This window comes from Citrus sinensis, chromosome 1 (assembly GCF_022201045.2).
Source record: "Citrus sinensis cultivar Valencia sweet orange chromosome 1, DVS_A1.0, whole genome shotgun sequence".
NCBI lineage: Eukaryota > Viridiplantae > Streptophyta > Magnoliopsida > Sapindales > Rutaceae > Citrus > Citrus sinensis.
This window is the reverse complement of record NC_068556.1, coordinates 13,963,205-13,990,388: the sequence shown is the minus strand read 5'-3', so window position 1 is coordinate 13,990,388 and position 27,184 is coordinate 13,963,205. Positions and strand designations below refer to the sequence as shown.

General features: G+C 32.3%; 1 protein-coding gene and 1 long non-coding RNA gene across 7 annotated transcripts; one reads left to right on the top strand and one right to left on the bottom strand.

The window, feature by feature from the left end:
• Positions 1-3,196: 3,196 nt before the first annotated feature.
• Positions 3,197-4,226, top strand: LOC112495741 (uncharacterized). Of its 6 annotated transcripts, none has more exons than XR_003062068.2 (4): positions 3,197-3,349; positions 3,424-3,519; positions 3,664-3,719; positions 3,918-4,226. It is a non-coding gene; the product is annotated as an uncharacterized LOC112495741 (long non-coding RNA). The 6 variants fall into 6 exon arrangements; XR_003062066.2 differs by having other exon boundaries at positions 3,646-3,719; XR_003062067.2 differs by having other exon boundaries at positions 3,209-3,349; positions 3,461-3,519; positions 3,646-3,719.
• Positions 4,227-18,537: 14,311 nt separating this feature from the next.
• On the bottom strand, positions 18,538-22,455 carry LOC102622023 (probable auxin efflux carrier component 1c). The gene is made up of 6 exons (XM_006490709.4): positions 20,663-22,455; positions 20,339-20,579; positions 19,975-20,060; positions 19,462-19,619; positions 18,951-19,027; positions 18,538-18,833 (listed from the first exon to the last, which is right to left on the bottom strand). Exons 1-6 carry the CDS (start codon positions 21,846-21,848, stop codon positions 18,767-18,769), a joined length of 1,815 nt encoding a protein of 604 aa, XP_006490772.1. The 5' UTR covers positions 21,849-22,455; the 3' UTR covers positions 18,538-18,766.
• Positions 22,456-27,184: the final 4,729 nt, after the last annotated feature.

Here is a 27,184-nt window from a genome sequence, read left to right as displayed (position 1 = left end):
CGTAGTTTAGTCGGTGATAACTTGAAGATGTGGGATCAGAAGTTATATCAAGTAGAGTTTACTTATAACCGTGCAGTTAAGCGTAGTACTGGTTTAAGCACTTTTCAGGTGAATTACGGATATAATCCATGAGCTCCCATCGACTTGGCTCCAGTTCTAGATTTAGTTCGCAAAAGCGGTAAAGCAGAAGACTTTATTGAGCAGCTTCAGAAGATTCATGAAACTACGCAAGAGTCTTTGAGGCAGACGACCGAAGGTTATAAAATTATGGCAGACAAAAAACATCGAGCTTTGGAATTTCAAGTGGGAGATTTTGTTTGGGCTGTCCTAACTAAAGTTAGATTCTCAGTTGGTGAGTACAACAAGCTTTCTGCCAGGAAAATCGGCCCTTTGGAGATTATAGAGAAGATAAATCCTAATGCCTACAGATTAAAGCTTCCTAGTCATATCCACACCGCAGATGTATTTAATGTCAAGCATCTTATTCCTTATAGAGGTGATCATAATGAAGATGTGGTTGCTGACACTCCGAATTCAAGGGCGAATTCTCTCCACCTTGGGGGGAATGATGAAGAGTAGGAATCCATATTATACTAGGATTAGTTTCCTTATTAACTAAAGTTTAAATACTTTTTAATTCCTTTCAAATTTAGAATTTTGTTTCCCTTTCAATTTAGGATTTTGTTTTACTTCATGAATTAGGATAATTACTGCTACTATAAATAGCTCCCTCTTGTAGCCTTTGAAGGTAGAATTTTGAGTTTAATAATATTTCAATTTTCAAATCTCTTTGTGAGTATTTGAACAGTTAATTCTCGGTATTCTGCGGAATCAATGAGTCTTAACCCCTAAATTCACGGTATTCTTTTGAATCAACGTGAATTTAGTTGTTCTTGTGTTTCGGTATTCTCTAGAATCAACGGAATATTTTGAACATTAAACTTCCACTGCATCACTTATCTAGAAGAAGACACCGAAATAAATTTGAATGATCCACCAAATCTTGATTGAGTCTTTTCTGTCAGTGACTTGACTTTCTGTCATTTTGTTTTACTATTCCTTTTCTCTTTGAAATTATTTGTTTCCTACTAAAGTGCTTTTGTCTAACGATTGTATTTTCTCTCTCATCACTTGTAATATATGTAATGATTGCCTCAATAAGACAGATCTTGCTCAACCACCTTAATCGACTTCTATGTGTGAAGCATCACCTAAGCTGACTACTCCAAGTTTGTAAATTTCATCTTGTTTGGAATCTACGATCACCAGCATTAGTATCTCACTTTGAAGAACCAGAAAGATACCTCAAAGAAATATAAGGTTATGTCTATGAAATCCATTTAGAACTTGAGGTAAACTCATATTACAAGAAATTTGAATTTTTAAAATGATATTTTTTAGCGAAATTATTCACTATCCATCCGTTTTTTCCAACCTTTTCAAAAATACACAATTCTTTTTTTTTTTTTTTGCTGGAATCCACCAGAAGTTACATTTCTTTTCACTTTTCCACTTTCGTTTGGAGACCGTTAAAAAAACTAATGAAATATTATTTAAATGACTTTTTTACCCTCAAATGTAAAAGATAAATTATCCACCGACCACTTATTTTTTTGTATTTTTTCAAAAATACAAAATCATTTTTTGTTTTTTGTTGAACTCTACTTGAAATTATATTGTTTTGCACCTATCCACCACTGTGTCGTTGTGAAATGATAATTTTACCTTTATGATGTCAGCAAAGTTATAACAGTGTTATAACGAGAGTGGACCAATGAAAAAAATGTTAACTTCAGGTGGAGGGCTGCAAAAAAAAATTGTGTATTTTTTAAAAACGGTGAAAAAACGGATGGACAGTGGATAATTCCCTATTTTTTACAAAAATTTTAATTTTGGCCAAAGAATGGTACTTATTATGACAAATTTTTGAAATCATAGCCAATAGTCTCATCCGAACTTATGTTATAATTTTTAACCAATAATTTTTGTTTTAAGACTCGTTAATTGGTCACTAATTTGACTTTTTTACAACAAATATTATTAGTCACGACAAGACATTTTTTTTTGTCTTGACACATAAATTTCCATAAAAAATTAAACATTTTAGGACAATATTTCATCTTTTATGACAAAATAAATCGTTGAAAAATATAATTATAGGCGACAAAACTATTTCGTCACAAAAAAACGGTTGTAAATTTCAGCAAACTATTTGTGCCACATAATATTAGTCTTAAAAGCCATTCTTATTTTTTTATAATTTTAAAACCTTATTTTTTGGTTACAAATAATTACTTACCATGACAAAACTAAAAAATAGTAGTAAAAAATATTGTTTTAATTAATACTATATTTTATGAGTAAAACATTTTGTTGGCTAAATATTATTCTAGGTGACACAACTATTTCATATTTGAATAAAGTAGAGTAAATTCAGTCAAACCATATGTAACACAATTTTATTATCCAAAGCTAGTATAATTTTCACTAATTTAAGGATTTGTTTAGGGAAATTATCAATAGTATACTTTTAGTTTACTCCGCTATCAAATTTACTACAACAGTTTCAGGGTATATTAGTCGTCCACCCTAAGTTGATCAAATATATCTGTCGTCCACCAAACTGTTAGTTGCCTTTTAAATATGATAACGTTAGAGGTGTAATTTGGTCTTTTCATATGATACAAGTGATAATTTAAGGGTATATAAGTGATAATAAGAGATTTTAAGGGTATACAAGTGATATTTTTCAAGGGAAAAATTATTAATTCGCTATAGTTCTGTTAACTTTCAAATGGCAGTTAACGGTTTAGTGGTCAGAAGATAACTTTTCTCAATTTAGGGTGGATGATTGATACACATTCAAAGTATTGTAATATTTTTTATATAAACACAAATTCAAGGTATATGAATGATAATTTTCTTTTTTTATTTTGGTCATAGAGAATCACATAAAGTGACAAAAGTAAAAATAGTAGTAAAATTTATGGTTAATTTGGACATAAATTTTAGTAGTGAGAATAAAAATTAAATTAAAAAAATGTATGGTGGCATGGGACTATTTTTATTATATTGGGCAATAAGTAAAATTTTTAGATTGTGATACAATTCTTTCACCATCAACCAATCTAGTGTCATGTGGATAAAAACTCTACTTTGACACATTTATATCACCCACTTAATAACTTATCTTTCCCCCCAACGATGTTAACCCTAATTAAAAGAAAGGAAAGAAACTCTTTATTTTCTATCTTTTTTTTCCTCCTCCACGCCACTTCTCTTTCTGAACTCTCAAATTCTCACAGCTGAAAAAACAAGCCACTGTCATTTCATCCATCTCTTTCAGAAGGTTTGTATTTAATTATTAATGTTGATATTTTATATTTATTTAATATTTTATTCATTGTTAAAATCTTTTTTTAGTTAGATTTATTTTGATAATTTTTCCAAATCATCAAAGACGAGGAGGCAAACGCAAGCAATTGGCTATGCTCTACACAATAACAATCAATGATGGAGGTACAAAATTATTTTTGACTTTGACTTATTTTACAAATTGGACTTGAAGAAAATAAGGCAATGACTTTTTTTCTTTGAACTAATTTTATTATGCTATTAGCATTTGGTCTTTAATTACTATTATAGTTTTGTTGTATATACAAGATAATGTACACTGAGTTTGGGGATATCAGATGTCGCATTTAAGTTGGCACTACGAGGTATGTACCGAGATGCAACCTCTAAATTATTATTGTCTTATTAAATAATTCTTGAATTTGAAGAACATACATAGTCATCAACAAAGTGAATAATATATTGTTTGCTATTATATATATATTAAGTTATTATTTATTATTTTAACTTTACCTTGGATGAATTTTTTTTTCTTATATACGTTATCTTTGTGTTTATTATAGGATGAGTTGGAGACCGATGCCTCTAATGTATATTAGTTTGGAAGCATTTGAAGAAGTCAATAAGAGACAACTACAAGCAATTTTTATCACAACTAGAAAAAGCATTTGAAGAGTAACTCGTCATTTAAGAAATTCATCGATAAAGATCAAGGACCAAGACAATTAGTTATCGTTTTCAATTTTCTCAATGTATTACTTTAAATCATTGACATTTGTACATTTTGTAATTAAATTTGCATGATAACTTTGTAAAACGTTTTTAACTATGTTTTTTATTTAATCTTAGTGTCATTTGCACATTTTGGTTTATTGATGTTCAAAGCTTTTTATTTGTTAATAATAATGCATGTTTACGTTACTTGTTTAGACTAATTATTTCAGTCACAAAGTGTTTTTAACAACAAGAAAAAAAAATCACCAACAATCTTTTGATACAAAATAAACAATTATAATTTGTAACAAAAGAAATAGTCACAAATCCTAAATATTGGAGGCGATCAATTTTCGTCACCGAAGGCAACATTCAATGACTACAAAATGTTGTTGCATATATTTTTTCAAACCACTATTTGAACATTTTTTTAATACTATTTGTGGCTTTTCAAACTTTAATTAGAAACAAAACATTTAGTCATGAAAAGGTATATTCTTTAGTTCCAACAACAATTTGGTCACTAGAACCTATTAAGACTGTCTTTTCACGACTAATGTCTGACAATTTATTTTTCGTCATATAAAATATAAGGTGACTAATTTGTTATATTCAGTGACTAAAATTTTTGTTACAAAATATCATTTTTCTTGTAGCCTCAATAAAGTGACTAGAACTTATTAAGACTATCTTTTCACGACTAATGTCTGACAATTCATTTTTCGTCATATAAAATACAAGGTGACTAATTTGTTATATTCGATGACTAAAATTTTTGTTACAAAATATCATTTTTCTTGTAGCCTCAATAAAGTGACGGCGGTGAGTTAACATTCCACTTTCTACATTGTGTGTTTTTATTTTATTGTTTGCTTTCACTTGTGCTTTGTTTTTGCTAGATTAATTCTTTTATTTGGTGCATTGTCATCTATTACCTTGGTTAAGTGGCGGATAGCAGTACTCTGTGACGATTGAAGTCGGTTCCATCAGTTTCCCATAATAACTAATATTCTCCAGCCAAGGCATGGATAGGAACACAATTCTTGCAAAGCTTCACAAGCAATTTTCCTCTCTCCCTCAAAATGTAATTCTCACGATCTACAAAGCTTCTGAATGCTTGCAACTACTTATGAGAAATAACACCCCCGTTGATATTCGTTGGTTAATTAAAGTTAAAGTACGATTAGCAAGGGAATTACCTCCCAAAGTTTTTGCCCACATGCCTAGTTATGAGAAAGAAACTATTCAAGAAAACGAAGGGCTAAACGGCTCCAAGTTTCTTGTCATACGTGTGCCTAAATTGATTGCAAAAGACTTCCATGTAAATATTTGGAAATGGTGTCTAGTAACAAGGAAGATAACACTCAATTAGTTAGGGATGACTTGAATAAAGAGTCATTGGATGACACCCTTTTGACTTTTTATGTACATCCCAATGGATACGTATAGAGAGCAATTTCCTAGTTATGGTCATTGTTATAGAAAGAATGTGTATGATACAGTTTCGGGAATCTGACTATAAACAACCATGTTTACTAGTTTATAAAAAAACTAGATGAAAAGCCTATCTTTGACCAATAGAGGGAGGCATTTGAGCTATTTCTAGATGTAAAACCAGAGGAAGATGTTAGCCACAATCAAAATTACCAGTACATATCCTTTTATTTTACTGTTCTTTTATCGTTTGCATTATTACTTTCAATAATGTGGTTTTATATCTAATTATTGTTTGTTTCTTTTTACTCTTTGCTTTTAACCATTGAACCACTAACTTTACGCGTCATTTGATAAATACACCACCCCATATACAATTGCATATTATTATATTCATCACCAAGATCTTTAAATACCAACTTTTGTTTTTCAAACAAATCACAAATAGTTTTTTAGAATTATCCCAATGGTAGCAAATTCGAGCAGACAACTCAAAAATGTTTGTGCGCTTTCTAAGTTTAAATATGAGCTTCTTTTTCAAACAACTCATAAATAGTTTTTCAGAATTGTCTCAATGGCAGTAACTTCGCGCAGATAACTCAAAAATGTTGGTGTGCTTTCTAGGTTTAATTATGGCAAATGTAAAGAGTTTGTCATGGCAGTTATATGAAATACTAACTAGGCAACCCAAGAGGGGGGTGAATTGGAATTCTAAACATTTAGACAACTAAACTTAATGCAATATAAACTAAGCAACCAAATTTGAAATAAATAAATTAATGCGCAATGAAAAATAAAGAGATAGGGTAAGAGAGAGCAAACACTCGATTTTTATATGGTTCGGCCAACCATGGGTACGTCCAGGCGTCCAAGCTCACCGAGCTTGAGGATTTGACCAAGCAAGCGTCCAAGGCTTCAACAACTCTTACAATTGACTTCCAAGGTATCAATAGACCTTTACAACAAGAGATTATCCCTAATCTCTTAACCCAAGTGTATCCCAACACTTACAACCTCTCAAGGATAAAGATTACAAATGAATTTTCTCTCACACTATGTGTTTGATTACAAATTAATGCTCAATATGTGAATCAAAGAAACAAAAACAAGTTTAAAGCTCAATAATGGTATATGCCCAGTAGCAAGCTCAATGATAGCTCCTATATCTATATTTGTTTGAATTTGATTGAGTTATTTAATAGTTGGAGCTGAAAACTAGCCGTTGTTAACTTTCTAAGAGAAATCGGATTGCCGCTAACTGCTATCGACTTACCATTTTGAGTAGTCCAAATGACCGTTGTGCTGAGATTTCAAATAGTCGGTTCACCGTTTAAAGTTATCGGTTAGCCATTTATTTCTAGAGACTTGAAAAATAAATTAATACCTCTCTGGAATTTATCGGTTAGTCATTTTAAGTAAACGGTTAGTCATTTGCTACAGTGATTGCTAAAGTGAAATTATTTTCCAAAATTATAGTTTTGCTCCAAAACTTTCTATAATTATACTATGAGCTAAATCTTAATAAAAATTTACAAATAAGTCCACTTCTAGAGTTTCAAAACTTTTTTCAATTTAGACTATTAATTGAAAATAACCAATTTCATAAAATCATTTTTCCATTAGGTATAAAACCTTTATATTATGAGAATAATGATTTATTTAAAATATATGAAAAATAATTTGAGCTTTTAAAAACATAATCATTCTTAATCTTGTTTGTTATAATCAAAATCAACATTATGGATACATATATGTTAGCACTATGCATCTTGGTCATGTCATAGGTGAAAGAAAACTACACTTGGTATATGGAGGAGGTGACTGGGGGTTATCAAAGCTAGTCTCAAAAGTTGCTTTTACTAGGGGAAGCTAAGTGCTAGGCATCATCCCAAAAGCCCTAAAACCTCTAAGATGCCTGCTCGGCTCACTAATTGGAGAGGAGTTAGTTGTCTCAAGTATGCAAGAAAGAATAACCGAAATGCTAAAACAAGCTGACACTTTCATTTTCTTGCCGAAGATCTTGTAACTATAGAAGCACTAATTACATTTGCTTCTTGGGCCCAGTTGAACATTCATCAGTAGTCCATCAGTTTGTTAAATATTAATAACTTTTATGATAACTTGATAGCATTTATTAACCGTGCAATTGAGAATCATTTCATTTTATTTACAGCGAAAAAGTTTTTTTTTTTGTGCTTCTACTGCTAATGAGTTACTTGATCTTTTAGAATCTTAAAGATCAGAGCTAAATCACAAGATTCTTGCGTTGGATTAGTCGACTGATGATGGTAGCAGTAGTACTAAGAAGCACAAATTAGATTTAACTTTTTGTTTGTAAATATTTTCTATTGCAATATTCAGATATTGTCTTTTGAACTCTACTTCTTTCTTTCAAGACATTGAGGATTATGTCTCGTTTTGGTTGAAATTAGGGAATAGTTGACAATTATGAAATAAATGACAGTTGTGCTCTTGTATTCTAACTAACCTTTTTTATTTATTTATTTTTTTAAGTCAAAGGTCGCTTAGTACAGAAAAGCATCCTTTAAAAAGATGGCCGAATATGAAGTTTAGTTACTCTAGACACACATCTTTTTAGTCTTGGAGTCTAAATAATAATAATTGGAAAAAAACTAAATTTTGGAATTCTCCATTCCGATATTATTAACTGACCTTTTTGTCTACCTTTGCCATCTTGAGAGATTCAACTGACCATTCTAGACACACGACTACTAGTGGTGGTGGTAAGTTGAGATTTCATTTCATTCGCAAGCAATAACCAAAGGCAGTAGTCATTTTACCCAAAAAAAAAAGAAAACAAAGAAACAAAACACTCTCACTTAGTAATCGAGTCTCTTTCCTAAGTAAGCAGAGGGTATTTGTGTAAAACGGTGAGAGTTGATCGAGCTTGCGTGAACTCTTACTTAGTAACTGGGTCTCATGCCTAAGCAAGCAGAGAGTGTTCACATAAAACGGTTAGAGTTGGTTAGTAAAACATTACAAATAAACCTGCTACCAAAGGAAGCAATATCGATGAAATGGTAAGTATGAAAGTATTACTTTATTTTAATCAAACTCTATAATCATTATATCAAACATCGTTGATTACAAAAAAAGGTTTGCTAAACTGTTGATTGATGATTGAGTAACGAAGGGGAAGAATAGAATTTCTGGTTTATAAATTGATTTCAATTTGGTTTGGATTTTACTAGATACTACCGCTTAATTGGTAGGGACTACCAATGAGCTTGTTGAAGGATGTGTTAAGTGCTGAAAAATGTATATTTACAAAGGGTAAAATTATCATTTTACACTCCAAACTTCATTAAAATTTCTACTTTTATGTATTTAAATTTGTTAAACTTTAATTGTGTGAGATATGTTGTAATTTAAATCTTTTATGCATTTTAAGGGCATTTGGTCATTTCATGATTAATGAGAAGTCAGATAGCAAAACAAATATCATCTTTATTTAGTTCAGAAAGCTGAAAACCATAATTTTAGGATTTTGGTGGGGCCCAAATGACATGGCATTGGCCAGCTAACATGGCATTGACAAGATGACGTGGTAGTATCCTATTGGACTGAAAAATATTGATGTGACATTGACCAATGATGTAGCATTGACCAATGACATGGCAGTATCCTATTTGACTGAATAATGTTGATGTGGCATTGACTGATGATGTTGTAGCATATTATATGACCTAATGATGTCTTCCAACCAATCTGATCTTGCCACATGGTACAAGTCTAAGTATTCGAATTTTTTTCATCCGATGGCCATAATTTACTCATTGTATCTGTAAATAGAGGACTCCCCCTAATTTGACAGCCCTGAATTCAAATTTGAGCTCTATTTTGTGTAGTTCTCACTAAATCTTGTACTTTTTATGTACTTTCATAAAATTATCATTTTACCCTTAGTTCAATTATGAGTGGCTAATTTAATTTTAAACTTGGATTGATGGTGATCAACATAATCCATGGGATCAATTTAGTAAGTTCATTGTCGACAGACAATTTATCTTCTCCCAATTCAAGACCAAATTCTTCTCTATAAATCTCTGCAAAACTTGTGTTAGATGATACAAAAACTGATCAAATGAATCACCAAAAATAGAAAAGTCATCCATAAAGACTTCAAGGAATATTCAACCATATTAAAAAAAAAAGTTTAACATGCCTTGTTAAAATGTGTTAAGTGCATTGCATAATCCAAATGGCATTTTCCTATATATAAAAGTGCCAAAAGGGCAAGCTAAAATAGTTTTTCTCTCGTTCTTTTTGTGCTATAAGAATCTAGTTATATTTTAAATAGTCATCTAGAAAGCAATAAAAATTAGAACCTACTAATCTATTATGTATTTGATTGATTAATGGTGAAGGAAAATGGTTTTTTCATATAACAGAATCCAATTTTCTATAATCAATACATATGCGCCATTCTATAGTTACTTCAATGGATATTGGTTTACTATCGGTGTTGGTAACTACTGTGACTCTTACTTTTTGGGAAAAACTTATACAAGACTAACCCATGAATTATCACAAATACGGTAAATGATACCTATATTTAATAGTTTAAGAACATTAGCTATAACGACTTCTTTTATATTAGGATTTAGTCAATGTTACATTTCCCTAGTAGGTTTAACATTTTTGTCAAGATGAATGTAAGGTATGTAATCTATTGGGTTTATACTTTTTATGTCAACTATGGTCCATCCTAATACTTGTTTACCTCTATTAAAATACCCAACAACTTACTCTATTGCTTGTCATCAAGAGAAGATGAAATGATTACAAGCAAAGTGTTTCTTTCTCCTAAGAATGCATATTACAAAATGTTGGGTAGTGGTTTGAACTCAAGCTTTGGTGGTGATTTCAATAATAAGCTGAGTTTCTTCCTCGTTGGTGCCAGTTGCTCTATTCTTGAGTTCTATTTACTAGTATCCATAGATGGTAAAGAATTGGATAAGGTATTGATCTCGTCGATTGATCTGTAAATATCAAAATTCAAACCAAAGTGAGTTAAATATGTTTGCAAAGAGTCATCACTAAGGTTAGACGGAAAAGTATAATCAACTAATTCTCTAATTAAAACCATATCAAGAATTCTTTCATCTCCATCGTGAGGTTGTTTGGCAATATTAAAGATATTCAACTTCATAATCATGTTACCAAAGGACAACATTATATTTTGATTCCTGCAATGAATGTAGGCATCGACAATTCTTTGGAAAGGTCGGCCCAGAATAATGGAAATGTGCTTCCTTGAGTCCTCTATTGGTGGAGTGTCAATCACAATAAATTCAATAAGAAAATAAAACTTTTCTACTTGGACAAGTACATCCACTACAATACTGTGAGGTATTTTCATGAATCGATCTGCAAACTGCAACACAACTAGAGTTAGGTGTAATTCTCTCAATCCAAGTTTCAAAAATACTAGGTAAGGCAAAAGATTTACATTGGCTTCTAAGTCCAATAAAGCATTCTTAAATATGTGGTTCCCAATACTACATATAGTGAAGTGAACCTAGGTCTTTGAATTTTTGAGGAATTTTGTGTTGGAGTATAGAACTAATGTTTTTTATTAGAAAGACATTCTTTTGAACATAAATGCTTCTCTTTTTAGTGCAAAGGTCGTTAAGAAACTTAGTATAAGAGGGCACTAGTTTTTTAGCGTCAAGCTAAATGATGTTAACACTTACCTATTTAAAGATCTCTATAATCTCACCAGAGGAATTTTCCTTCTTTGCTTTAGCTAACCTCTAAGGGAATGAGGCTTTAGGGACATATTCTCCTATTCTGCTTTTTTCTTTCTCTTTTGGTGATGATTCTTCAGAGTCTAATGGTGAAATACTAACTAGGCAACCCAAGAAGGGGTGAATTAGGATTCTAAAAATTTAAGCAACTAAAACTTAATGCAATTTAAACAAAGCAACCAAATTCGAAATAAACAAATTAACGTGCAATGAAAAATAAAGAGATAGGGTAAGAGAAAGCAAACATGAGATTTTTACGTGGTTCAGCCAACCGTGCCTACGTCCACGTCTCCAAGCTCACCCGGCTTAAGGATTTCACTAAGTGAGCTTCCAAGGCTTCAAAAACTCTTACAATTGACTTCCACGGTGTCAATAGACCTTTACAACAAGAGATTATTCTCAATCTCTTAACCCAAGTGTATCCTAACACTTACAATCACTCAAAAATAAAGATTACAAATGAATTTCTCACACACAATGTATATGGTTACAAATGAAAGCTCAAACTGTGAATCAGTGAAACAAGAACAATTTTAAAGCATAATAATGGTTGTATACTGAGTAGAAAGCTCAATGATAACTCTTAGACTCTCTAGATTTGAATTTGATTGAGTCATTTTATAGTTGGAGCTGAAAACTAGTTGTTATTGACTTTCAGCACACAATCAGATCGTTGTTAGCCTTTATCGAATTGTCGTTTTAACTTGAATAAGTGACCGTTGTGCTATAATTTCAAAAATCGGATCATCGTTTTCTAGATGTCGGTTTGCCATCAGTGTTTACAAGTTAATCTTCAATTTGGTTCGATGACGATTAGTTGTTATCTCCTAAACAATTAGTTGTTTGCTACAGTGATCGCTACAGTGAAATTATTTTTTAAAATTATAATTTTACCCCAAAACTTTATATAATTGTACTATGGCCAAATCTTCATAAAACTTTACAAATAAGTCTATTTCCAAAGTTTTTACACAATACTAGTTGATTTCAAAGCTCTCAAAACTTTTTCAATTAGACCATGAACTTGAAAAACAACTAATTTCATGAAATCACTTTTCCTTTAAAAATAAAACCTTTATATTATCAAAATAATAATTTATTTAAAATGTATGAAAAATAATTTGAGCTTTTAAAAACTTAATCATTCTTAATCTTATTTGTGATCATCAAAATCATCATTATAGACACATACATGTTAACAAATGGTATAACTTGAGTTGTATTTTTCATTGACATTTACACTTTGTTGTCGACTTCTTTGCCTTTTCATAAGGTTATGAGGCTTTGACCTCTTCATACTGTTAGGGCGAACTGGTACTAACTTCATGTATTCCCTTTAGATTGGGCATTGGCTAGCTTAGGAATTTGTCTTTCTTAACGGTCATTGCCAAGGTTTAAACTAAATAAACAAGTTAACTCACCATCTTTTTGAGGTTTTGAATCGATTGGGCTTATGAATGTATACCAGCTCTCATCTCAATCTATAGCTCATTAATGGTGTGATTTTGTTGTCCCAGAATAGAGTGAGTTATGTTATTAAAATTTTGGAGTCTCTCTTCCTGTGGTTTGGTTTATAAGTAGCTCTGATTATGTTTGTACTGTTTAAATAGTGGTAAAGAGATTTGACAAACTTGACGAACTAGCTGTATTGAAGGAGCTGGAGCTACTATTCCCTATTGTTGGAATGTGTGAGATCATGAAAAGTTGGGATGATCTTTTCATCCAATATTATAAGTATTAGAATAAGGGTTGTAGTTCGACTACTTTCTCATCTTATCAATGGCATTGGCTTGATATGGTTATTAATCATAGTCATATTGATTATAAGCATGTGGCTTTGTTGATTTGGCAGCCATCAATGATGCTATTTGGCGAGAAAGTCTTGCAACTATATCTTTGACTTCCTTGATTGCCGATCTTGACTCGTTGACATGGACTTTAGTTACTCCTTTGATTTTTCTCACATTCCTAAATTATCAGCATCGCTGCTAGGCATTGTTTGCTTGTCACTAGAAGAGATACTAAATTTTTTATGCTTTTTAAGAAATTAGGTCACCTCCACTTGTCATCATTAACCATTCTTGCACATATGGCAATAGTCTTTCCAAAAAGTATTGACATTGGTGCTACTTCTTGTACTCATAATATGGACACTTCAAGAGTAGCTTGTTGAATAGCTCCCATGCTTCAAAACTCTGGGATTTCTCTGTGAATAATGTTGGTTTTATGCACTGAGAAGTACTTATTTAAAAACTTTGTTACTACTTGTTCCCATGATGTGATACTATTAGCAGGCAATGTATTAAACCGAGAATGAGGTCTATCCTTTAGAGAAAATGAAAACAATCTAAGCTTACCATCTTTATATGTAAAATTTTCATCTTTAAAAGTTTGGCAAACAACATGAAAATCATTCAAATGATTATGTGCGTCTTCGTTTTCCAAGCCATAGAATGTTGAGAGATAATTTAGCACACTAGGTTTTAACTCGAAACTCCTAGCAGCTACATTTAGTTATATTATGCATAACGTGCACAAATTATCTAATGGACTGAAGTAGTTCTTAAGTGGCATCCCTTGTGCTTGTGGTTATTCTTTCAAATCCATTTCAATTTTATCCTCAATTTTAACCTCTGATACAATATGTCTATGAGTGGAAAGTGTTTTTCCAGTTCAAGGTCTATAGGTTCTAGATTATTTGATTGTGACCTTCGAAAGTGCATGCAAGAAATTAAAAAAATTAAGGCTAATGAAAATAAAAAGAGAGGAGATGTTACAATTCTAACCTTCTTACATTATTATATATTTACTATGAAAACACACTCAAAACCTACACATAAAACTATATACGTAATATTTACAAAGCAAATTAACTCCACAAATTAAAATGACTTGTCTTCCCTATAACAGTGCCAAAAAACCTTGTTGTGCAAATTTTCTTGTACTAATAAATGCACAAATCTATTGTAACATGGATTAATGGTGAAGGGTGTCGATCCCACAAGGAGGTAGATTTAATTATGTGTAAGGTTAATTTTTCATATTTATATGTAAATTGGTCAAATGTGATTTCTAAGCAGTAAATGGACTTAAATTAAAAAGATGGCAAGAATAAATTAAAGATAAAAAAATTCAAATGATTAGTCTCTGGATTCACACTCAACACTTTACCATGGGCTTAATATTCATTTTTAGTTCCAATTAATTTATGAAGAGATATTTTCACTCCTTATTGTCCTCATTCTGGTAAATATGGTATCAGGCACTCATTGTGCTATGGGGAAATAATCTTCTACTAATGTGGTGTCAAGTACATGTTATACTAGATGATAATAAACCACTATTGACAATGTGGCAAGACCGTCCACTAAATAAATTAAATGCATTCTCTGTCAACACTGAGTCGGGATGAACCACTAATACAAGAGGGGAGTTTCTCGCTAATAAATATAGTGTAAAGTGCTCATTGTGTCAAATAGTAATGATACTAGGGAGCTGATATATCGTGCAAAATTTAGACAAGATTGTTACTATCTATCAACAATGAGTTAAAACAATTCATATAAATCAAAGAGAGAGAGTTAATAAACTTACTAAATTAATCCCAAGGATCATGTTAAGGCTTCACCTTCAACAGCTTGAAACTAAATTAGCCACCCATAATTGAATTAGGGGTAAAATAGTATTTTTCTTAAATACATAGATAATACAACATAGAGTGAGAATTACACAAATGAAGCTCAAATTTGGATTCAGAGCTATCAAATTGGGAATTCCCCTACTCGGATGCTCAGGATTACACCACATGGCAAACTATGATTAAATGGAACATGTTACCAAGGCTGTGATTCAATGAATTGCATGTAATGTATGTGTGTTTTTCGGTCCCACAATGTGATGCCACATCATCAATCAATGCAAAATCAACTAGCATTGATTTAGTGTATTTCATGTATTGTAAGCTCATTTTTCAATCTAATAGGATGTTGCTACATCATCAGTCAATGCAGTAGGATGCTGGCACGTCAATTAAGCCTCACCAAAATCCTAAAATTACAATACCTTTTATGTCCTTCATAAGGTTTTTAGCTATTTTGAGCTAAAAAAATACTATAAGTTTTGCTCTCCTATTTCTCGTTAATCGTGAAATGACAAAAACACCCCTGAAATCATAAAATAGTCAAATTATAAGAAAACACATAAAATACTCAAATTATAATATAACACACAATCAAAGTTTAAAAAGAGTTAAATATATAAAAGTATAAATGTTAGTGAGACTTGGAATGCAAAATGACAATTTTATCCATTATAAATATTCATTCTCCAGTACTCAACAATTAACCATTCTTGTTGGCAAGCAAAACACTAATTTATTTGATAACTTAATTTGTAAAACACAATCTAAAAAAAATTGAAACCAAGAGATAAGAGAAAATCTCTTTTTATTTACTACATTTTTCCCTTAAAATTCACTATAAAACTCACACTAAAATTCACTACAAAACTCACATAAAAACTCCATACATAGTTTGTGCTTGCCTTAATATTGGCCAAATTCTTGTTTTGATCAAATGTGGACATTTACATGGTAACTCTGGTGAGCTTGCAACCACAGCCTTTAAATGAGCTTTAATGATATAATCCAATGGTAAAAAATTATAACCAATGTAGTGCATTATAGAGGGATCCAACTTAACCAATTACCATAACTCAAGTGAAATCGAAACCCTCTATTGGCTCTTTTTGTCAAGGTGGTTGAATTAATAAATTAATTTGTACTAAATCTGAAGCAATGGGGTGAATGGGAGCTCCGACACATAACGATCTTAATCTTTCAAAATCATTAACGTAACATTGAAGTACTAATCTGATGTGATAAATTCCAACAACTCTTAGGTTTTTGAGTGTCTAGAATCTAAATTTAACATTCACTTTCCAATATGAGCATAAAAAATTCATGAATTTAGGGATTTCCCTATAAAACATAAAAATCACACATAAAAACAAATAAAAATAAATAATTCCTAAAATGGACCTAGAATTTGTAAACGTGACAAAGTTGTTAGTATTATTAACATTGTGATTATAAAATTATGATTTTCGCATTTATTAAATGTACACTCTCTTGTGTTAATCATGAAATAAAATATTAGAATTCAAATTATAACTCAAATATTAGGATCACAAATATTATTCTTTCGGAACTACATCTACATGCCTAAAGATTGATGCATTAATGACTTAAATATATTTTTTGGTAATTTTTTTTTTTGGAAACTTTATGATATGTCCTGAAGGTGTAGTTCTGTTCCAACAGTATATCAATTTTGAGTTAAAATACAGCAACACTCAAACAATATAAATGGTAGAGAGAGGGCCCGAATTATAGCTTTGTTGTCTCCCATCTTTTTTCATTATTTTTCCGGACATTGAATCGATGATTTTTATTTTTCATTACATAGCCTTTAGCAAATGCGTGTAGTTTCCCCTTAAGTTTATGATAGTCGACCCATCTAAATAATAATATAATAACAATGTAGTGTTGCCTAATACCAAATTAGAAAATTCATCAAATAAAAAGAGATATTGTAATATTTGAAAATTAACTAGGATGCCTTTTTTTGGTGGCAGCCTTCTGTTTAAGTCATAAGCTAGCACATGAAACGCTTATTTTAATAAGATCGGATGTTTATAAATACAAAGCACCAGACATATATATACTAAAGTGTGAAAAGGAAAGGTGTGAAGGAAAGGCAGTATGTGTATGTAAAAGAATAAGGAGAAATGAAAGGAAGAGGGAGGAAAGGAGAAGAAACTTTGGATGTGACTATTGTCTCCCAATATTCGAAAGAGGTCCACATCCATCCTGTAATGGGGGGACCCTCAGTGCACTACCTTATTTACATTCTTAAATCATGGCTCTCAAAAATCATATATTATCATTGATATTATAATCTCAATAAGCATAATGTCACTACAAAATCTTTCTTCTTTTATCGGCCCTTTCATAGTCATCCATTAACTTTTTACGATTTCGGTAAATGGCATGTTATTTTTGACCAAACCTATTATTTATGAAGTAACATATAATCATTCTCGCATTCCAGGCATGCTTTAGTGAATGAAAAATTATTCATGGTTCACAGTTACTCAACCATAAATTTAAACGATTTGCTAACATAAACCACTGAAAAGGTTCACATTTTAGAAAAGGAAAATGTTTTCTTTTACGAAATGAATGTGACGCCCTCATCATTGTGGGATCGAAGGCATACAGTTGACTGTGCACGACATGCGCGCCTATCGTTTAGTGGCTGTTCGTGTCGGCATGATCTATCTTTCTTAGTGCTACTTGTACGTAGTAGTAATTTGATTTTCTAGTTTCAAATTAATAAATAATTTTAAAGTAATTTTATTTAGTAGACGGTTCGAATTTTTAATTACAAAAGAGGTGTAAAATAAAAAAATTAATTTAAATTTTATCTACGAAACAGGTTAAAAAGAAAAAGAATAAGGAGTTTTCTTATAGTACATGTACAACTTTTATTTCCTTATTTGACAAGCATTCATTCTTATGGCGTTTTGGTTACTCATTATTTTTGTATTCTTGAACTAGTATAAAGGCAAAGCCTCGTTGAAGGACAATCATTCAGCTTTAAACATTTTTTTCCTGCTTCTCTCACTCTTTGGCATGCTTCTTTCCCTCTCTATATTTGATCATGGTTTGTAAGCTTTGGTGAGGCTGGCGTCTCCAGCGTAATAAAACAACTAACAAACACAGTATATTAACTGTTAGGAAAGAATCTTGGCTGCTTAGCGTTTCTTCTTTTCCATTGGCATTCTATCACGATTGTATGAATGTTTTCACCATTGGGTTAAAAGAGATATTATAACAAACAAGCTTGAAATCGCATTGCATGATTTACTAGTGTCTGATTAACTATGAGATTCCAAGTTAATTATGATATAATATGCACCGAAATATTACCAAGCAAGTTTGGGCATTAAAATGAAAGATTATCCCAAAATGCGAGGCCGTTATATAGGCATCAATTGATTAGCCACATTCATTTCTTCTTTGTTGCATTTTCAACTAGCATGAATAATTAATGAGATAATTATAATTAACTACAGAAATACCCTTTTATAAATGAACTACAAACATGATTTTACAATTTTACTATTAAAATTGCGAGGCCGTTATATAGGCATCAATTGATTAGCCACATTCATTTCTTCTTTGTTGCATTTTCAACTAGCATGAATAATTAATGAGATAATTATAATTAACTACAGAAATACCCTTTTATAAATGTACTACAAACATGATTTTACAATTTTACTAGTAAAAAGAAAAAGTAAAACCATTTCAGAAATTAATACTTCAAGTTGGCCCTTCTTTCAATTTCGACCGTTGGATATGTTGATGCAATACTACCCTAATAGGTTTTGCATGGAAACCAGAAATCATGGTAATCATCAGCCACTCCTCATAGCCCCAACAAGATGTAGTAGACAAGGGTTATGGGCAGTGCAATTAGCATCCCAAATATGACTCTGCAAAAGCAAAAGTAAGTGATAAGAATAACCATAATGATAATAATAGTAACAATAAGATAAAAGAGTAGGGAAAAAAGAAATCTTATAATTTTTGTGCAGAAAAAATATACTCACCCTGTGCTGAGAATATCAGGGTGTACGTTGTACTCCTTTGCAAAGACAAAGGGGACAATTCCTTGTGGGAGAGCTGCCTGTTTTTGCAATCCAAAAAATTCCAAGAACATGAAAGGCAAACGGACAAGTGTTAGCAAATGTACAGATGCCTGTTTGGTCTTCATTTATATACTTTAACAATTAGTTCTTGCTTATAGACATTAGATTAATTTTTTTTTCCACAGATGATGGTGTTGGTAACTTCAGCATGCGTGCTTAATTTGTTTGTTCTTTGTTACTTCTATTGTATATTATAATGTCTAAATGACAATATTTGATATCTTCAATAAGATTCAATGTTTCTGCATGCACTTGATCATTATTTAAACAAAATTGAAATGGGTTTGAGAAATAATAAAAAACGTTATCTAGGAGAAGAAAATATATGCTTTATAGAAAGCAAATATTTTGGAGCTTTTGTAGTTAAGTTGGATTGGCTGTGTCAGAAGGAAGCAGAGGAGAGTAAAGTGACCTGTACAATGGCAACGTGTAAGAGAACGCCTCTGAGGCCAACAGCAATGGAAGCAGCTGCCATGACAGCTGGACCTGTGAGGAATCTCACAGCCATTGAAAAAGCTGCAATGGAATTTCCACATGCTATTATCCTTGGTTGCAAAGCCATGAACAGACCTGCATGTCATCACATCAAAAAAGAAATTAAATTAAGCATGCCCATCACCAACATCCAACACAACATCTCTCCCCATTGTCATTTGTCAGACTTTTATTTTTGTTTTTGTTTTTCCCCCAGAAAACTTTCATCATCATCATCACTAGCACCACTACTACCCATCACTACCCGTTATATCAAAAACTTGGCAAAAAGAGATGGATCTGTTGAGTTAAAAGACATAAAGCAAACCCAACACATTATCATGACTACACTGTTTTGCTTTGTTTACAACATTTAATTATGAAAAAGTAAGGGAGAATAAGAAAAGATTTATTACTAAAGGAAAAAGAGTATAACGAAGCATTTACTGACCAAGACTGAACATGGCCATGCCGAGACCTGCATCTGACAGAATGGAGATGGACTTTGCTACAATAGCAGGCATTTGTACATTCCACCTTAAACAAGCAAGCAACAGCAGCAAATTAAACCAACAAGTTAGGTCAATTAACTAAACTCAGATGCCAAAACTGATGAGCACACAAGCAAATTTTTTGGTAGGAAAAATGTATTAAACAAAACGGCGACATAAAGCATTAATAAATCAGTGTCGAATAGCTTTGTTTTTTTAATTATGATATTAAATCTGATTTATCACTATTTTTGTCGTTTTTTTTTTCCCGTGAACATCATTACTCCGATCGAAAGCGACAAGTGGAGCTAACATGTCATGTACCTGAACGAAACTAATGACCAAACGAGGCCAATTAAGCTGGAGTAAGTGTTGGGATTTCTGATAAGTTTTCTCCAAACCATAATCAGTATAAGCCTTGTCATTACACTTGTCGGCGGCATAGCTTTAGGCTTCTCATCACCAACTTTTTCTCCTTCATTGTTGTTGCTCTCCAATCCTCTTCTGTTGCCAAAGCTAAAATCTTCTCTCTCCATGTACTCTTCATGACCACCACCACCCTCTCCTGTAAAATTATAATTAAGCTACTTCTAATCGATAATTAAATAAAAATACTTTTAATTAATTAAATGAAATGCTTCTAACTACCTTTTCCTCCTTGTGGTGACACAGCCAATCTCACTTCTTTGTGGTCATTATTATTATAATCATGGCCACCAAATACATCAGATACAGGAGAAGCACTCGAACTCCAAACAAACATATGAAGATCCCTAGCTCCAGCTCCAGCTCCAGCACCATCTTCTCCTTTCTGCTGAGCTTGACCATTAATAGCCTTCTTATTTGCACTGGCATTAACTCTAGTATTATTATTAGTTGGAGAAAACATGCCCGGATTTGGTGCCGGGTAGTGATGGAACCTTGACTTGTTAGCATTATTAGCTTCATCTTCATAGTTAGATGGTCTTGGGGTGGGTCCACGCGACGTCGCCGAGAGACCATACACGTCAGTGGCGCCGAAGTTTGAACTGCGGCCACCGGCCATCATTGAGTAAAAGTCAGCGTGGTTAAAGCTTGACCCTCGTGGTGTTGGGTTTCTTGATGACTGCAAAGAGTAAATCTCTGCATTCGTTAAGTTTGATGGGCGTGGAGTTGTTGACGACAGCCCTTGAGACCTTCTTGAGAAAATGTCTGATCGTGAGGCATTTGATTTTCGGACAGTGACATGAAGCTTTCCATCTTCTTTGATCTCAGCGTCTGTTTCAAGTGGCTGCCTTCCATCAAGTGACATGATGTCAGAATCAACATGTATTGAGACAATAGAGCCAGCAGTGTCTGGGAATTGCTCAGAGATAAGCAACCTGGCACCTCTATATTCAAACATGAATAACATCAAAGTGTACCAAATGATGCATTGAAGAACAACTATTTGCACCATCAAGCTTCCAGAGAACTCGCCGTACATTCCTTTGAGTAAAGGAATGCCCATGACTAGAGTGTTTGGTAAAGTTGATACTGAAAATAGAGTGATGGTCCATTCTAAACAACCCCTTTTGCTCAACTTGCTCCAAATTGCTAGAACCACAAGGACTATGATTTTTTGAAGAGTATCAGCTGCAATGAACCTCAAGTTCATTTTGTAAGGGTCGTTGGATGAGATGAAATGGAAAGAGAGCAAGGGGACTGCAAAGAGAGCAACAAAACGGTTGATGCCTGAGCACTGATCAGGAGTGAAAATCTTCCACCATTTCACTGACCCATAAGCTAAGATCATGGCCACATAAAGTGGAACCATTGCAGTCATGACATGGTAAAAGTCTGCGAGTGTGATCATCTTTGGTTACTTGCAACGATACTAATTGAATGAATTAACAAAACTTAGCAATCAAAGAAGAAACAAGAAAGAGAGAAGGGTGGGGGGTTGAAGAAGAAGAAATATTGGTGGAAGTGACAACGAAGATGAGAGGAAAACAAAGGGAACAGCATGTGTTTTTGGGGTTTTGGAGTAGTGGGTAGTAATAAGCAGAACAGAGGAATTTTTTTTCACTGATACAGCTTTGAGAGCTGTGAGCAAGCTTGCACTTGCATTCCCCAAAGCACAGAGTATTTTGCTTTTTAAACTTTTTTTTTTATTTTGTTTGTTTTTATCCTTTTTGTTTTGAGTAGTATTTGTGTTTGGATTTGAGAGAGAGATATATATAACTTGGTAAATCTTAAAATCTGTGTGGGGAGGAGGGGAGGCTCTATCTTCAATGGACTTGGCTAATGGTTGTGCAAAGTATATAAGTAGAAAAAGCACTTTTGTTTGGTGGGAGCCTGGAGGTGGATGTGTCTCCGAGTACTTGTTTTAAGAGCTTTTTAAGCTTTGTAAAGAGCCTGTTCCCTCTTGCCTTTTTTCTTTTTCTCTCTCTCTCTCTCTTTCTTCTTGGAATGGATTCGCTTTTTTATCTTCATGGGTTGTAAATAGCTGTGTGTGTTTATGCTTATTATGATTTCCCCTTCTTATAGATATTTGTGAGAAAGCTAATGGTAATTCTAATATTCTTCCATTTCCTAATTTTCTGGCAAAATTAATTTATATCATTTTAGGGAGAAGTGAACGGCTCCACGCGCTTAGATATGGGGCGCTAAATTTGGCGTAAAAGAGGACAAGCATTTTTGAAGTAGGGTGAATGGGTGATTCCTTCACGTGGATCCTAAATTGTCCATTGCTAGCCATATCTTACTTGGCATTTCCAACGGCTCGGGCTAAATTTTAATAGTGCGTTTATTTTTGTACTGACAAGATAGAATCCGAAATTGAAATTATTATTAGTGTTTATTTATTAAAATAAATGTGCATATTAGAATGAATATGGTGCGCTTCACGTTAATATAAAAATAAGAAATGAGAGTCTACTCACAAGTGCGTAGATCTGTTGGCGTGGGACTGTTATATCTTAATTAAGTTTCTTGATTCGAGGTTTGAAAATGCAGATGCACTCAAATTTAAAAGTTTCAACTTTGTCTTGACTTTAAAAATTAAAAAATTAGAAAAACAAAAAATCATCCCAAATAACAGAAACCCTAATCGATTAATTTACTAGCCCTCAAAAGCTCCAATTCCAGCAGTCGTCAATCTTATCTCACCATTATAACCGATAATTATGTTATTGTCCATCATTAGTACAAACTTCCTTCATTGGTAAGTTATTGAAATAGCCATCACAAACCCTATTGCTATTGTTGTTGTTGTTGTTGTTATAGTTGTTATTACTATGACTATTATTAATGCTATTATTATTATTGTTGTTGTCATTAATATTATTGTTATCGAAGAAAAATATTTTATTATTAACAACAACAACAACAACAGTAATCAATAATAACAATAATAAAAATAATTTTAAATAATAATAATATTGTAATAATAATAAACAAATGGCATCTTTGTAACTTAGTAATAATTCATTTTGATTACAAGATGAAGTAATAATTCATTCAATTTTTATAATTCAAGTAAACAACTTATTTTGATCCATTTTTCAATCTTATTTCAACTCATTCCAATTCCAATCCATTTCATTATAGTTCATTTCGATTATTTATTGGTAAACACACCATAGATACACTGTTACAGAGACAAAAGTCATGTAGAATAAGGATGGTAAAAAATCAGCCCTAATCGCCTAATTTACATTTATCCAATTTAATGGTGGGACAATTGAGTCTAGATTTAATTTTTTAAGATTGGATTGGGTCAGAGATTAGGCATACATTAAAAAAAAAAAAAAAGCTTAAGCTAAGCCCAAGCCTCGGCAAGGTTGTTATTCTAAAAGGGCTATTTTTAGAAACCTCCCCTGAGGTTTGATATAATTTCACTTAAATGCCGAGGTTGATTGTATTCTCACTTACCTCCCATGCCGTTAGTATACATACATATATAACGTTAGTATTTGAGGGCAAAAATGTAAAAGACAAGCTGAAATTTTAAAAAAATCAAATAACAATTAAAAAAATAGTTTAAAATCTATTGGATAATTGTATTATCCGATTACACACAATATCCATTGTGTAAAAGAGTGTTTTTCTCTTTCCCCACCACAAAAAAGCAATGGAGATAAACACCATTTTCACTCACAATTTTCACTCAACTCCACTCTATTTTCACTCACAATTGTTGATCTTCACCATTTCTTTTTCTCACAATTTTCACTCCACTCCCCTACTCTCATTTGCTGGAACAAAAAGAAATAAACACCAAGAGCATATATAACCCATGAAAAAGAAAAACATGGGTGATCGGAGAAGGCCACCGACTAGTGACGATTGACGGCGGCCGGGATATGCCACTAGTATTGGAGTTTGTAAGAGGTTTGTTACTTTATCAAAGTCTAAAATTTTAAAATACCTTTGATTTTATTATTTTTGAAGATTTTATAAGTGGTTGTTGTTGGTTGTGTTTGATTTGTCTTGTTCATGGGTTGGTGCTGGAAAAATTGATTAAAAGGAGAATGGGTTCAGACATATGGGGCTATGAGTTGAAAAAAATTAATTATTAGTTATTTTATATTTGTGATTTACACCATACATAGTGTAATAAGACATATAAATCAAATAATTTGTTATTCTTATGTAAATGGGTGTGTAAAATAAAAGTAGTCTTAGCTGTAATTTTTATTTTTCTCGCCAAAGTTTGCTAAAGTTGATCTGTTTATAAATTTGCAGTGTTTGTGTGCGTCTGTCGCACAAACACAGTTCCTGCATTTTCGGGCGACAAGGCATGTCTCCTGTGCGACAAGCCCTCGTCGCGCGAACATAGTTTCTATGTTTTTGGGTGATATTGTTGTCGCACGTGCGACGAACTTATGTCGCCTAAATTCAGTTTCTGTTTTTTTAGACGACAAAATTTGTCGCACGGGCGACAACCCATGTCTCCCAAAAACATTGTTCTTATGTTTTGGGCGGCGACATACTCTTGTCGCACATACAGACATTCTATGTTTTTGGACGACAAGTGATGTCTCTCATGCGATAGTTTTTGTCGCACGGACTCAATTTCTGTTTTTTAGGCGACAGGCATATCACATAAAAAATATTAAAATGTATTACTATTATCATTGTTTATCTTTATTATTGTAACTGTTGTTGTTGTTGTTTAGTAATATCATCATCATTATTATTATTATTCGTAATTATTACTTTACTTTCACTTATTAACGTGTGCTTATTGACATATGATAGGGACAAAAGGCCAGTTGAACCGTCTGTTGTTCCACTAGAACCTGCAGCAGAAATGGACAATGTCATGTATAAAGTATAACTTAACTATCATACAACACTATTAGTGTAGTTGTTATTTTTGTTCTTTTTGTGTATATGGGCAACTGTTGGATGTATAGGCTAATGAAATTTAGTCAAATTGTGATTGTCACCAACTGTAAGCTGCGGAAATGCACATTTGACTGTTATTTTAATGATGGTGCTATTCTATTTAGTGTTATTTTCCAATTCAATTAACTCGTACTAATTTTTTTCCTCTCTCCACAAATTAAAATGTTTTGTCATTTTTTATTTGTATTGCAGGTTTAGTGACATAAAACTTGATGGTTTCGAATTTAATTATTTCTTTAAACAAGTAAAATATTGGTGATTTGTTTGGTAGAGACTAATATAGTCTATTGCTGAGAGAACTAAATTATATTTTAGTGGCTTTTTATTTCACCCTCCAGCCCTACAAGCATTCTGTAATTTGGGAGACAGGCACTTGTCGCCCGGGAGACGGCATTCGTCGATCAAAATTACAGAAATAAGCATTATGTAATTTAGGGAGACAAGCACTTGTCGCCCGGGAGACATGTTCTGTCTCCCCAAATTAGTTTGGATATTTTAGTCATTTCACAAGTCAACTAACGGTCAATCCGTATGTATACTAACGGCAGGGTAGGTAAGTGAGAATACAATCAATCTCGCCATCTAAGTGAAATTATATCAAACCTCAGGGGAGGTTTCTAAAAATAGCCCTATTCTAAAATTTTTATTTTTGTAAATACAATTTTTATTCTAAAAATCTCTTATTTAACTAAAATCTTAAGATTTAATTCAAACAATAATGATAAGGATTTCAATATTTGAGTGTCAACTTGAGTCCCAATATTATATGCCACTCATCTATTAGATGATAAACGCAAAATTATTTGTTACTGTATTTTACTATCTAATTGACGAATGCCACATTAATTAAGATTCCAATGTTGGGATTCCTAGCATTACTCTAATTTAGAAGGCCACCAAAAACATTAAGCATTTAACTTTTTTCTTCTTTCCTTAACTAATAAAAGATAATAATTTTTTTTAATAAGAAATTCAAAAAAATTGAGGCACAGTAAAAGCTCAATCTAAATAGTCAATGGTCAGATTTTTATTATTATTTTGGTTTGATTCAACAACGGTTAGGTTTGGCTCAGGATCGGCCAATCCTGGCCTAGCCTAGGCCGTTTGCCATCCTATTTACAACATAAAGTTAACATAAATACAATTGGCAATAACTACCCGACAATAATTAGTAAAGTGTTGTATGTTAAAGGAAATTCTTCATTTTGAACCTTTTTACTAATTATTTTAAGAACATCAAAGGCGTCATCCTTATTAGCTAAGAATAATAACCAAGTATATCAAGAATTTGAAATGTATAGTATTTATCACTTAGATGTTCATTGACAATCACAAATGCATAGTATTTATCACTTAGACTTGCATATCTAGAAGATCCAAATAAATCCATGTGAATAAATTGAAGTAGTTTTGAAGTGGAAACATGATTCTTGTTTTTAAAAAACTTTTTGATTTGTTTTCCAAATTGGCAAGCTTCACATATTCTATCTTTTTTAAAACCAATCTTTGGAAGACCCTTAACTAAATCATTTTTTGAAAATTTTGAAATCAAATCTATGCCTACATGACCTAGTCTTCTATGCCACAACCATCTATCATCATGTCATGCAGAAAAATATTTATCATGAGGCAATACACAATCTATATTAATGGTATACACATTTATGGACCTTTTTCCAATAAAGAGAACTTTACCATCACATGCCTTCTCAATGACACATTTTGATTTATCAAAAATAACTCTAATCTCTATTGCATAATTGACTGATTCTAAGCAAGTTATGTTTCAAGTTTTCA

Coding starts and splice junctions, on each gene's coding strand:
- LOC102622023 (XM_006490709.4), bottom strand. CDS start 21,848: ATGATCACACTCGCAGACTTTTACCATGTCATGACTGCAATGGTTCCA. Junction 19,620..19,974: donor CATGGCCATGTTCAGTCTTG/GTCAGTAAATGC, acceptor GATGACATGCAG/GTCTGTTCATGGCTTTGCAA. Junction 18,834..18,950: donor CCTGATATTCTCAGCACAGG/GTGAGTATATTT, acceptor TTGCTTTTGCAG/AGTCATATTTGGGATGCTAA.